The 12,031-nt window shown below is 38.2% G+C and overlaps 1 protein-coding gene across 2 annotated transcripts in view; it reads right to left on the bottom strand.

Moving 5' to 3' along the window:
* GUCY2C (guanylate cyclase 2C) overlaps positions 1-12,031 on the bottom strand; it is a 103,558-nt gene that overhangs the window by 59,502 nt on the left and 32,025 nt on the right. For both annotated transcript variants that reach the window (XM_027856420.1, XM_027856421.1), the window contains 3 exons: positions 5,149-5,245; positions 2,245-2,353; positions 937-1,060 (listed from right to left, as the gene is read on the bottom strand). In XM_027856420.1, the coding sequence (XP_027712221.1) occupies positions 937-1,060; positions 2,245-2,353; positions 5,149-5,245 (330 nt within the window). The remainder of the gene's footprint in view (positions 1-936; positions 1,061-2,244; positions 2,354-5,148; positions 5,246-12,031) is intronic.

Here is a 12,031-nt window from a genome sequence, read left to right as displayed (position 1 = left end):
TGTGTGTGTGTGTGTGTGTGTGTGTGTGTGTGTGTGTGTGTGTGTGTTGTCTGAAATTCAGCCTGGCTAAGTTTAGGAAGGCTCACCACATTTCCAAGACTAGTACTTGAGTGATAGATTTTTGCCCACAACAACTAATAAGACAAGCAAAAGTGCAAATAGATTGTACAGTTATCCCTTCCACATTGCAACTTTCCCCATTATGGTTTCTATATATCGGGGGTTGGCATCAATTAAATGAGAATTTTTTGGAGTTTTGCAGAAGCCACAGACAATGCAGAAAAAGTTTAGAAATTCAGAAACATAAAATATATGTATAGTATTGTATAATATCAACATATTTCATCTTTTAATATCACAATAATTCAGACTTCTTCTCTGGTATGAAGGGAGGGTCAAAAATTTTTATGCAGATTTTTCCAGATGGGAGGAAGGGAGGTGCCATGCCATTAACAATCACAGTGTGAAAGGGATAACTGTAATCTACACCACACAGATGTAATTCACAGATCTCTGAGGTCTTAAAATATAAATCGGAAGCTAAGTTCATCTTTCCTGGCTAGCTAATTAGAACTGGTGAGGGGGAAAAGGTGGGGAGTTTTAGGGATACTTAGTCTCAATAAATTAGACAATTCTAGAATTCCTGGGGTGGGGCTTTCTCCTTTTTTTTTTTAACATCCTCCTTTTTAGCCTTCCTTTTGCTAACCTAAATCCTACCAGTCCTCTTTGAAAGTTGAATTACGGATCTCCACACAATAGATACATGATAATGTTTTGAGTGACCATCTCCACACAATAGATACATGATAATGTTTTGAGTGACCATCCCATCAAATCCTTCCATTGCTGCCTACAGTCAATTCAGATGTCAAAACCTTTCTTCAACTTTCTTTAAAAGGTGCTGATTTCACACACATGAATTTTATACATATGTACCTTGGAAAGTGAGATTTCGGAAAGCATAAGGAAAAGAGGTAAACTTTTCTTGAAGTGCTTGCTTCACCATGTGTCCAAAGAGCATGATTCCATCCATGTGGGCAAGAACAAAGTCATCTTTCACCTAAAAGGAAGGGATTGTGGGGAGCACCCCACAGAAAATTTGAGTCTAGACAAATACTCTAGTTTTAAGTACCTATCACAAGGCTATATAGTTTAGTTCAGCCCAAGAGACTAACGTTAAGGGGGAAATAGCTGATATTTATGCATTATTTCATTTGATCCTCATAAATAGCACTATGAAATAGATGCTACAAGTAGTATTCTCCCTATATAAAATAGGACAAGAAAACTGGAGCTTAGAAAGCTTGAATGCCCATAGTCACCCAGCTAGGACAAGAAAACTGGAGCTTAGAAAGCTTGAATGCCCATAGTCACCCAGCTAGGACAAGAAAACTAGAGCTTAGAAAGCTTGAATGCCCATAGTCACCCAGCTAGGACAAGAAAACTGGAGCTTAGAAAGCTTGAATGCCCATAGTCACCCAGCTAGAAAGGGTCAAGTTTGAAACCAGGTGTCTCCTGATTCTCCAAAGAGCACTCTTTCTACCCTAAGATAGGGCATTAGTAGAGTTGTATAGAAGACTCTCAGCCTATAGCATGAGAGGTAATAACTCTTGGTCAAATTACATAATACCGCCTGTTTGTGTGCCTCACCTCAATCTGGACCCCTGACCGTCCAAGTTCTGGGGCCCTCAGAATGCCTATTACATATCAAAGGTCCCCAACATCAGTCTTCACCTATCCAAATTTAGCCTTCCCAAGACTCTAGGCTAAAAAGTTTTAAATAAATATTTTCACATTAAGATAGTGATTTATTACTGCACTACCCCTTCTCCCCATTGGTATTTTAATTTTAACAAAGGATAGTATCTTAATCCAAAAATGAACCTCTAGTAGTGACAGGCTTGTCTGAGATATTTAGGCGGGGGGGGGGGGGGGGGGGGGGGGGGGGGGGCATGGAAGGCAGGCAGAATGAGAAACTTCTCATCCCTCATCAAATGTTATTACATATCAATGTCCACCAGAAAGACAAAACTAGGGGACTCCTAAGAGCTTGCCATGTTCATCTTTCTATTTAAATTTGATAGATGTTTCTCTCAATATGAAGCTTTCATGACAACATTTAGCACAGTGTTGTGTGACCTTAATGATGGTAATAGTCTGTGAGAGGAGCAGAAATTGTAGTCAGGCCTAGCATACAGGGCCCCCTTGGACAGAACAAAGAAAATTGTACCAAATGTGGATTACCAATGAGATATTTAGTAAGTTAGATAAGCTGGAATTCACAGGCATCAATGTCAACACCAGGACGTTTTTCATGTAAGGAGCTGATATGGTATTCTCAAAGTACTGGTTGCTGAAATAAAAAGCATAGGTTGCTTTTTGAAAATAGATACCCCAAAACAAAGATGCAACTTTCTTACAACATAAAAAAGGTTTAAATCAGCCTCAAAAATAGTTTCCTCATATCTTTTCACCTCAAAAAAAAAGCATTTGATTTTCTGATGTTGTCCTTACAAATATGCAGGAACCCAACTTTTTAAATTAGTAATAGTTAGCATTTATAGAGTGCTTTAAGATAGTGTAGTGCAGTAGAAAGAGCATTGGTCTGGTGTCAGAAGACTTGAGTTCAAATCTATCCTCTAGTGCATATTACCAATGTGGTGTGGAGTACTTCTCTGGGCCATAGATTCTCCATCTATAAAATGAGAAGTTTGAACCAGATGGCTTCTGTCCTTTGATCTATGATCCAATGAAAAGAAAATCAAAGTGTTCCTTTGGCTCAATATACTAAGACTATTGAAGCACTCCAACCCTTGCAGCTGGCCTGATTTTTTTCCCAGCATTTAACATTCAGCTCAAACAGAAGAGCATGCTTTTCTTCCTGCAGTGAAAACATGACCACTTAAATGCATTCAGGGTGGATGATAAGGCTAGGAAAATATGGCATGTGATAAATAAAGTAATAGCCTTTGGTTTGAACTTTAAAAATTTAAACTTAGATAAGCGATAATTAATCATCCCCTCAGACAAGGAAATAATCATGTGACTCAAACTAAAGCAAATGGCCAGAGAACCACCATTTACTGAGTTCCCTGTAAGGCTGTCTACTCTGAATTAATTTATAGTACTTATAAGGAAGAAGGAAGGTAAAAGAAGGGGAAATTCCTTATCCACAATTCTCCTTCCCTGGTCTCAGTAAGGAGAGAATTTTTTAAAAACCTCTACATATTTTATAGTTTATATTTCCCTAAGGGCAAAGATCAATTATATAAGTCAGGTCTTTTTATCTAGAACTCACCTCTTATCAAAACAGGCCTAAGGAAAGTAAACTGGGAGCAAAGGCTGTTCATAATGGAAAGGCTGATTACATTCTTGGGTGTATAAAGCCAGTAATCAGTTGATTCATCATTCCTGCTAGACTTGGCTAGGTAGGCAAATGAGAGTGCAGGGTAATGGAGCTTTCAAATTTCTATTTTATTTCATCTTATAATGAATTCTAGTCTGTTCACTGCTAGCAGTAATACTGAGTAGAATCAAATGGGGAATTTCCAGCTGCCCCCGGACATCACCTTCAACATGAGCAAAATTAAACTCATTATTTCCACCCCCCCCCCACCTGCCAAACTTGCTTTTCTTCTTCCTCCCACCTTCCCTATTTTCTGCTCATGACTCTACTATCCTCCAACTCAGTTAGATTTTACACTTTGGAATCATCTATGATTCTTCCTTATCTCTCTCCTGAGCTACTCTACCTCTAAAATGTCTTTCTTATTCCTTTCTTTCTTTCCACTCTCTCTGCCTAAATCACTTCTGCCTAAGCCATTGCATTAACCTCCAGACCAATCTCCTTTTAAACCGTCCTACAAATAATTACCCAATGAATCTTCTGAATGCACAGTTCTCATGACATTATTGCCCCATTCAAAATTTCCCATGGGTCCCCATCATGTCATCTACTGTAGTAAAGTCCATTTTACTTAGTCTGACATTCAAGATCCTTGATAATTAGGTTGCATCATATCTTTCCAGCTTTATCTTTCGCTACTCTCCTTCACTCACTCTATGCTATGGCCAAATTTCTCTCCTATTTCCATGCTTTTGTTCACACCATTCCTAATGCCTGAAATGCTCTTCCATCAAGCTCTTTCTGTTGAAATACTAACCATTCTTATCACTCAGCTCAAATAGTAAAGCCCCCTTCTTTGATTCCTCTAGTTGGTAGTCATCTCTCCATCTTCTGAACTTTCACAAAGCTTTGTTTTATTAGTAGTAAGAGTAGTAAAAATAACTAGTACAGTTTCATTTGTACTATTGATAGTTTACAAAGCACTTTCAATATATTATCTCATTTTGAACCCCCATTCATTTATTATATTCCACTTTTCATAATATTTAGCCATGTATATCTTGTCTCCCTTTAATGGTTTGTAATCTCCTTGAGATTAGAAACCATGTCATATATTTCTGTATCTCCCTCAGTCTTAGTATAGTGCCTTATGAATTTTAGCCATTCAATAAATGTTTATTGAAAATCACTCTCTGGGGCAGCTAGGTGCTGTAGTGGATAGAGCACTGGTCCTGGATTCAAGAGGACCTGAGTTCAAATCCAGCCTCAGACACATAACACTTACTAGCTATGTGACCCTGGGCAAGTTACTTAACCCCATTGCCTAGCCAAAAAAAAAGAAAATAAATCACACTCTGGATCTCAGTACCCTCATGCGCAAAATAAGGAAATTAGGCTAGATCATTTCTAATGCCTGTCCCAGTCCAAAAAGTCTGTGATTTTTAATTTAATGGAATTTAAAGAAGAAATGAAGCTGTAGTTCCAAAAACAGTATATGTCTTCAGTACATCATCCACAGATGCCATGGGAAATGTGGCAGGAGACTTTGTTTCATAGGGAAGAGTATTCATAAGATCATAGTTTGAGAGTCACAAAAGGCCTCAGAAGTTATTTAGTCTAACCCCCTAATTTTATACAACAGAAAACTGAGGCCCAGGCAGAAGCTTACTTAAGGTAATAAGCTTCAGGTAACAGTGGGATTTGAACCAGGACTTCTGAGCCTAGACCCATTGCTTTACTCACTGTATCATTTTCCTTTATCACAGTCTCAAGAGGAAGAGAGTGCTTGAAGCAATACTCACTTGAAAAGATCTACTAGAATGATGATAATTTCTTCATCTGATTCACGATTACCCTTGAGGTCATTAACAGACTCTGGTGGGCCACACATGACAATCACTGTGAGGGGAAGGAAAAGAGACAAAGCCAGACATAAAGAAAAACACAGAAACTCAGAGGAGGAAGAGATCTCAGAGGTCTTGTAGTCTAATTCACACCCAACCAGACATTCCCTCTCTACAATAACACAAGCAATGGAGGTCCAGTCTCTCTCTGAAAACCTTCAGAGGGAGGAAACTCAGCACCTCCTAAGGCAGCTATTTTCATATGCATGTGTACACACACATACACATACATACACATATATACATATGTATATATGTGTATATGAGTATAATCTATAAACATGTATTAAGCTCCTACTATATACTAAGTATATGCTCTAAGTACTGGGGATATGAAAACAGGCAAGACAATCCCTGACCTCAAGGAGTTTAAAAATCTAATGGGGGAGGGACAACACACAAACAAATGTATATAAAGCAAGCTATATACAGGATAAACAGGAATATATTAAAAGAAGAAAGTCACTGGAATTAAAAGGGGTTGGAAAAGTCTTCCTGTGAAGATGGGGTTTTAGTTGGGATTTAGGAAGCCAGGGTGGTTAGTAGTTGGAGCAGAGCAGGAGTGTTCCAGGTGGGGGACAGTCAGAGAAAATGCCTAGAGCTAAGAGATGGGGTGGAAGAGCCATGAGACCAGTGTCACTGGATCAAAGACTATGTGTTAGGGAGTAAGGTGGAAGAAGACTGGAAAAATAAAAAGGGGCTAGGCTCTGAAGGTTTTTGAATGCCAAATAGAACATTTTATATTTGCTCCTGGAGGCAATAGGATGCCACTGGAGTTTATCAAATAGGGGGCTGACATGATTGGAACCCAGTTTTAGGAAAATTACTTTAGTGACTGAATGTAGAATGGATTGGAGTGGGAAGAGACTTGGGGCAGGCAGACCCACTAGCAGGCTGTGACAATCTTCTGGGTGTGAGGTGATGAGGGCTTGCGCTAGAGAGGTAGCATCAGAGGAGAGAAAACGGCGTATTCAAGAAATGTTGCAAAGGTAAAAGCAACAGGCCTTAGCAACAGATTGGACATAAGGGTGAGAGATAGTGAGGAATCCAGCACGACTTCAAGGTTGAGAGCCTGAAGTATTGGGAGGGTAGTGTTACTCTCTACAGTAACAGAGAAGCTGGGAGGCAGGGAGAGTGTTTGTGAGGGAAGATAATAAGTTCTGTTTTAGACATTCTGAGTTTGTTATCTACTGGACATCCAGTTCAAGATGTCTTAAAGGCAATTGGAGATATGAGATTGGAGGCTAGTGGAGAGATTGGGGCAGAAACTGTAGTTTTGAGAATGATCAGCCTTTAGATGGTAATTAAATCCTCAGGAGCTGGGCATCCCCTTGTGAAGTAATATAGAGGGAGAAGGCAAGTCAGCAGCAGGTCCCACCTTAGCAAGCCAGCAGCAGGCCTTGGGAGTAACTGAATCAGCAGTAGTGGCTTCCATAGGTCTTAGCAAAGGGGTCAGACAACCAGTCAGAAGGAGATAGAAGAGGTCCTTTTGCTGGTACTGGGTGCCAAACCTTGTTGCATTGCCCATGCAAGAATTTGTGTCGTAGACCTGGGTCTCAGTCCCAGGGTGAGAAGGAGCACTAGCACACCAGAGCTTGCTGCTCCAACAGAGTGGGGACCCTGATCACAGTGCCAGAGCAGAAAAGAGTACATGAGGTTGCTTAGAGACCACAGCATATGCCAGAAGAGTAGTAAATACACCTCTTCTTAGATCATACCACCTTGGAAGAACTCAAAACTTACAGGTCCTCAGAACCAGCTCTGAAAATAGCTGCACAAAAAACCCTGAAGCTTTGGACAGTGCCTTTTCCACTCCAGAAGCAGGACCCAAATTTAAAAGCCAAGAAATAGTCTGGAAAATGAGCACCAAAAAAAAAAAGAAAGAAAGAAAAGAAGAAAAAGAACCTTACCATAGAAAGTTATCATGGTGACAGGAAAGATCAAAATACAAACTCAGAAGAAGACAACAAAGTCAAAACCACTACATCCAAAGCCTCAAAGAAAAATGTGAATTGCTCTCAAGACCAAAAGGAATTCTTAAAATAGCTCAAAAAAGATTTTTAAAAACCAAATAAGAGAGGTAGAAGAAAAATTGGGAAAAGAAATGAAAGTGTTGCAAGAAAATGATGAAAAAAGATTCAACAGCTTGGTAAAGGAAGGACAAAAAAAAAACTGAAGAAAATAACACCTTAAAAAACAAAATAGGCCAAATGGTAAAAGAGACACAAAAATCCATTGAAAAGAAAAAGTCCTTAAAAAGTAAAATGTCCAAATGAAAGAAGGTATGCAAAAATTCACTGAAGAGAACTCCTTAAAAAGCAAAATTGGCCACATGGAAAAAGATATATAAATATTCACTGAAGGAAAGACCCCCTTAAAAGGTAAAATTGGCCAAATGCAAAAGGAGGTACAAAAGTTCACTGAAGAAAATAATTCCTTAAAAATTAGAATTGGGCAAGCAGAAACTCCATGAGACATCAAGAAACTATCAAACAAAATTTAAAAAAATGAAAAAAATGGTAAAGCACCGGCCCTGGAGTCAGGAGGACCTGAGTTCAAATCTGGCCTCAGACCAAACACTTGACACTTATTAGCTGTGTGACCCTGGGCAAGTCACTTAACCCCAATTGCCTAAAAAAGAAAAGAAAAAATAGAAGAAAATGTAAAATATGTCATTGGGAAAACAACTACCTGGAAAATAGATTGAGGAGAGATTATGTAAGAATTATTGGACTACCTGAAAGCCATGATAAAAAAAAAAAGAGCCTCGACATTATTTTTCAAGAAATTATCAAAGAAAACTGCCCTGATACCCTAGAACCAAAGAACAAAATAGAAATTGAAAGAATCTACTGATCACTTCCTGAAAGAGATCCCAAAGTGAAAACTCCTAGAAATATTATAGCCAAATTCCAGAGCTCCCAGGTCAAGGAGGAAATATTTCAAGCAGCCAGAAATAAACAATTCAAATATCATGGAGTCATAGTCAGGATTACACAAGATTTAGCAGCTTCTACCTTGAAGGATGTAAGGGCTTGGAATATAATATTCTGCAGGGCAAAAAGAGCTAGGATTACAACCAAGATTACCTACCCAACAAAACTGAGTATAAGGGGGGAAATGAATATTCAATTAAATAGAGGACTTTTAAGCATTTTTTGATGAGAAGACCAAAGCTGAATAGAAAATTTTATTTTCAAATATAAGACTCAAGAGAAGCATAAAAAGGAAAACAAGAAAGAAAAAACAAAAGGGATTTGATAAGGCTAAACTGTTTACATTCCTACAAGGAAAAACTACACTTGAAATTCCTAAGAACTTCATCATTATTAGGGCAATTAGAAGGAATATACATAGACAGAGGGCATGGGTATGAGTTGCGTATGATGGGATGATATCTTTTTTAGAAAAAAAAGTAAAATTAAGGAATGAGAAAGAGAAATGCACTGGGAGAAGGAATAAGGGAAAGGTAGAATGGGGTAAATTATCTCACATGAAAGAGGCATGAAAGAGCTTTTACAGTGGAGGGAAAGATGGGAGATGTGGGAGGAAACACTTTAACCTTATTCCCATTGGAATTGGCTCAAAAAGGAAATAACATACATACTCAGCTGAATACGGAAATCTGTCTTATCCTACGAGAAAGAGGGAAGAGAAGAGAATAAGAGAAGGGGCAGAGCAAATAGAAGTGAGGGCAGATTGGGAGAGATAACAGTCAGAAGCAAAACACTTCCAGGGTGGGACAGGGTGAGAGGAAAGAGAGAGAGTAGGTTAAACGGGGGAAAATAAAATGGAAGGAAATACACAGTTAGTAATCATAACTATAAAATTTTAATGCAAGTTTCTCTAATAAAAGCCTCATTTCTCAAATATGTACACAACTGAGTTAAAGTTATAAGAATACCAGTCATTCTCCAGTTGATAAATGGTCAAAGGATATGAATAGGCAGTTTTCAGATGAAGTAATCAAAGATATCTATAGTCATATGGAAAAAATGCTCTAAATCACTATTGATTAGAGAAATACAAATTAAAATAGCACTGAGGTACAATTTCGCACCTATCAGATTGGCTAATACAATAGAAAAGGAAAATGACAAATGTTGGAGGGATGTGGGAAAAATGAGATACTAATGCATTGTTGGTGGAGTTGTGAACTGATTCAGTCATTCTGGAAAGCAATTTGGAACTGTGCCTAAAGGGCTAGAAAACTGTGCTTATCCTTTGATGCAGAAATACCACTACTAGGTCCATATCCCAAAGGGATGAAAAAACAAAATGGAAAATGACATATATGTAAAAAAATATTTATAGCAGCTCTTTCTGTAGTGGCAAAGAATTGGAAATTGAGAGGATGTTCATCAATTGGGGAATGGGTGAACAAGTTGTGGTATATGATTGTGGTGGAATACTGTTGTGCTATAAGAAAGGATAAGCAGGATGCTCTCAGAAAAACCTGGATATACTTACATGAACTGACACAAAGTGAAATGAGTAGAACCAGGAGAACATTATACACAATAACAGCAACTGTGAATGACTTAGCTATTCTCTACAATACAATGATTCAAGACAATTCTGAAGGACTTATGATGACAAATGCTATCCACTTCCAGAGAAAGAATTTATGGAGTATGAATACAGATCAAAGCATACCTTTTTCAAACTTTATTTTTCTTGGTTTTGTTGGGTTTTTTTTTTCTATTCATGTTTTCTTTCACAACATGATTTATAAGGACATGCACATTCATAACCTGTATCAAATTGCTTGCCTTCTCAAGGAGTGAGGAGGGTAGGTGGGAAGTGAATTTGTAATTCAAAATTTAAAAAATTTAAAAATTATTTTTATATATAATTGAAAAAATATAATATTAAATTTTTTTAAGTGTCAAAGACTGTAGAGAGGTCTCCCCAAGGAGGATGAGAACTGAGAAAAAGCCATTGGAATTGACAACTAAGAGATCATTAGTAACTTTAGAGAGAGTAGTTTTGGTAGAATGATGATGTGGGAAGTCAGATTGTAAAAGGTTAAGAAGAGAGTGAGAAGAGAGAAAGTGTAGACTCTTATTGAAGACAGCCTTTTCAAGGAGTTTATCTACAAAGGGCAGAAGGGGCATAATGTGATAGTTAGCAGCTATGGAAGGATCAAATGAGACTTCACATTTATCTCTAACTTTAAATCTATCTTACTCAACTTGATCCATTGCCCTAGACTGACAAAATCTTCTTGGAAACTGACTCTGTCATGCTGCATGTTAGCTCCCCCTTCCATCTTCATATTAATTGCTAATTTGACAGGAATGTTTCTATGGCTTCATCCAGTTAATTATTAACATGTTTAACACCACATGCTCAAGGACAGATCTCTGGGTCATTCCAGTAAAAACCTCTTTCCAAGCTAATATTGTGCCACCTCTATCCTCTATCTGTTTGCTTAAGCTGTCCCCCAGACCCAGAGTGTACTTCCTCACCATCACCACCTCTAGGAATCCTTCATCTTATTTCAAGACTCAAGTCAGATGCTACTTTCTCCATGATTCTAATCCTAATTACCTCCCACTTTTTAGTTTTTTCTCCCTCCTCAAATAACTTAGCATTGAACAATCAGTGTAGATATTATCTCTACCCACCCAGTAGATTTTAAACTCCTCGAAGACAAAAGCTCCTCTATTTTTGTCTTAGGACAGCTAGGTAGTACAATGGATAGAGCGCCAGGCCTGGAGTCAGGAAGATCTGAATTCAAATCCATCCTCAGATACTTATTAGCTGTTTGACCCTAGGCAAGTCACTTAACCCTATTTTGCCTCAGTTTCCTCATCTGTAAAATGAGCTGGAGAAGGAAATTACAAACCACTCCACTATCTTTGTCAAGAAAACCCCAAATGGGGTCACGAAGAGTTGGACATGACTGAACAACATTTTTGTCTTGGTATTCCCAGCATCTATTACATAGTAGGAACTGAATAATTGTTGAATTGGATCATAATGACTCCAAATGCATCAACTGTGCTGTCATCTAGTCCCCTCTGGATCATGTAACTAGGGTAACATGAGAGACTTTATCAAAAACTTATCAAAGGACTTTATCAAAATCTAAGTATATCATGTCTACAGCATTTACCTGATATTAACTCTGTCAAAAAGGGAAATTAAGTTAATCTGGTATAACCTATTTCTGATGAAGCTATTATGCCAACTTTTAGATCACTATTCCACTTTTTAAGTACTCACAAACTCAAGAATTTTTCCAGTAACAAAAGTCAAACCCCTCTAGCCTATAGTTTACAGACTCCACCCTCTTGCATTTTTTGAGTTGTTTTGACTACCCTTATCTCTCAATTTTGAATACACTCTAGCTTGTCAATATCCTGCCTACACAATTTGGCATCCAAGCCTGAACACAATATTCCATATGTGGTTTGGCCAGGGCAGCAAATCTATGCTTAAAAGAGAAGATGATTGTGTGAACTGTAATCCAACACATTTCTGTAAAACTAACATTCCTTAGTTTTAATTACATCAAAGAATCCCCCCATATAAAAATATATGTCTGGTAGCTTAGTAATTAAATTCAACAACACCCTCTCCAACCTCCTACAACACCATCTCCACATGAGTTGCTTCACCAGCACTTGCTACTCAATGGGTCCCCTCCCACTCTTTTCCAGTTATACTCTGCTGCCTGCTGCCCTGGAATGACTAACCTCCAGGCCGAACATCCCCCTGTAACTCTCCTGCCCTGGTTATGCTATCCTGCCTGAACTCATTCCTCAATAGTTAA

The sequence above is a fragment of the Vombatus ursinus genome, unplaced genomic scaffold, assembly GCF_900497805.2.
Source record: "Vombatus ursinus unplaced genomic scaffold, bare-nosed wombat genome assembly UNPS02011431.1, whole genome shotgun sequence".
NCBI classification, from domain to species: Eukaryota; Metazoa; Chordata; class Mammalia; order Diprotodontia; family Vombatidae; genus Vombatus; species Vombatus ursinus.
This window is presented reverse-complemented; position numbering and strand designations above follow the sequence as displayed.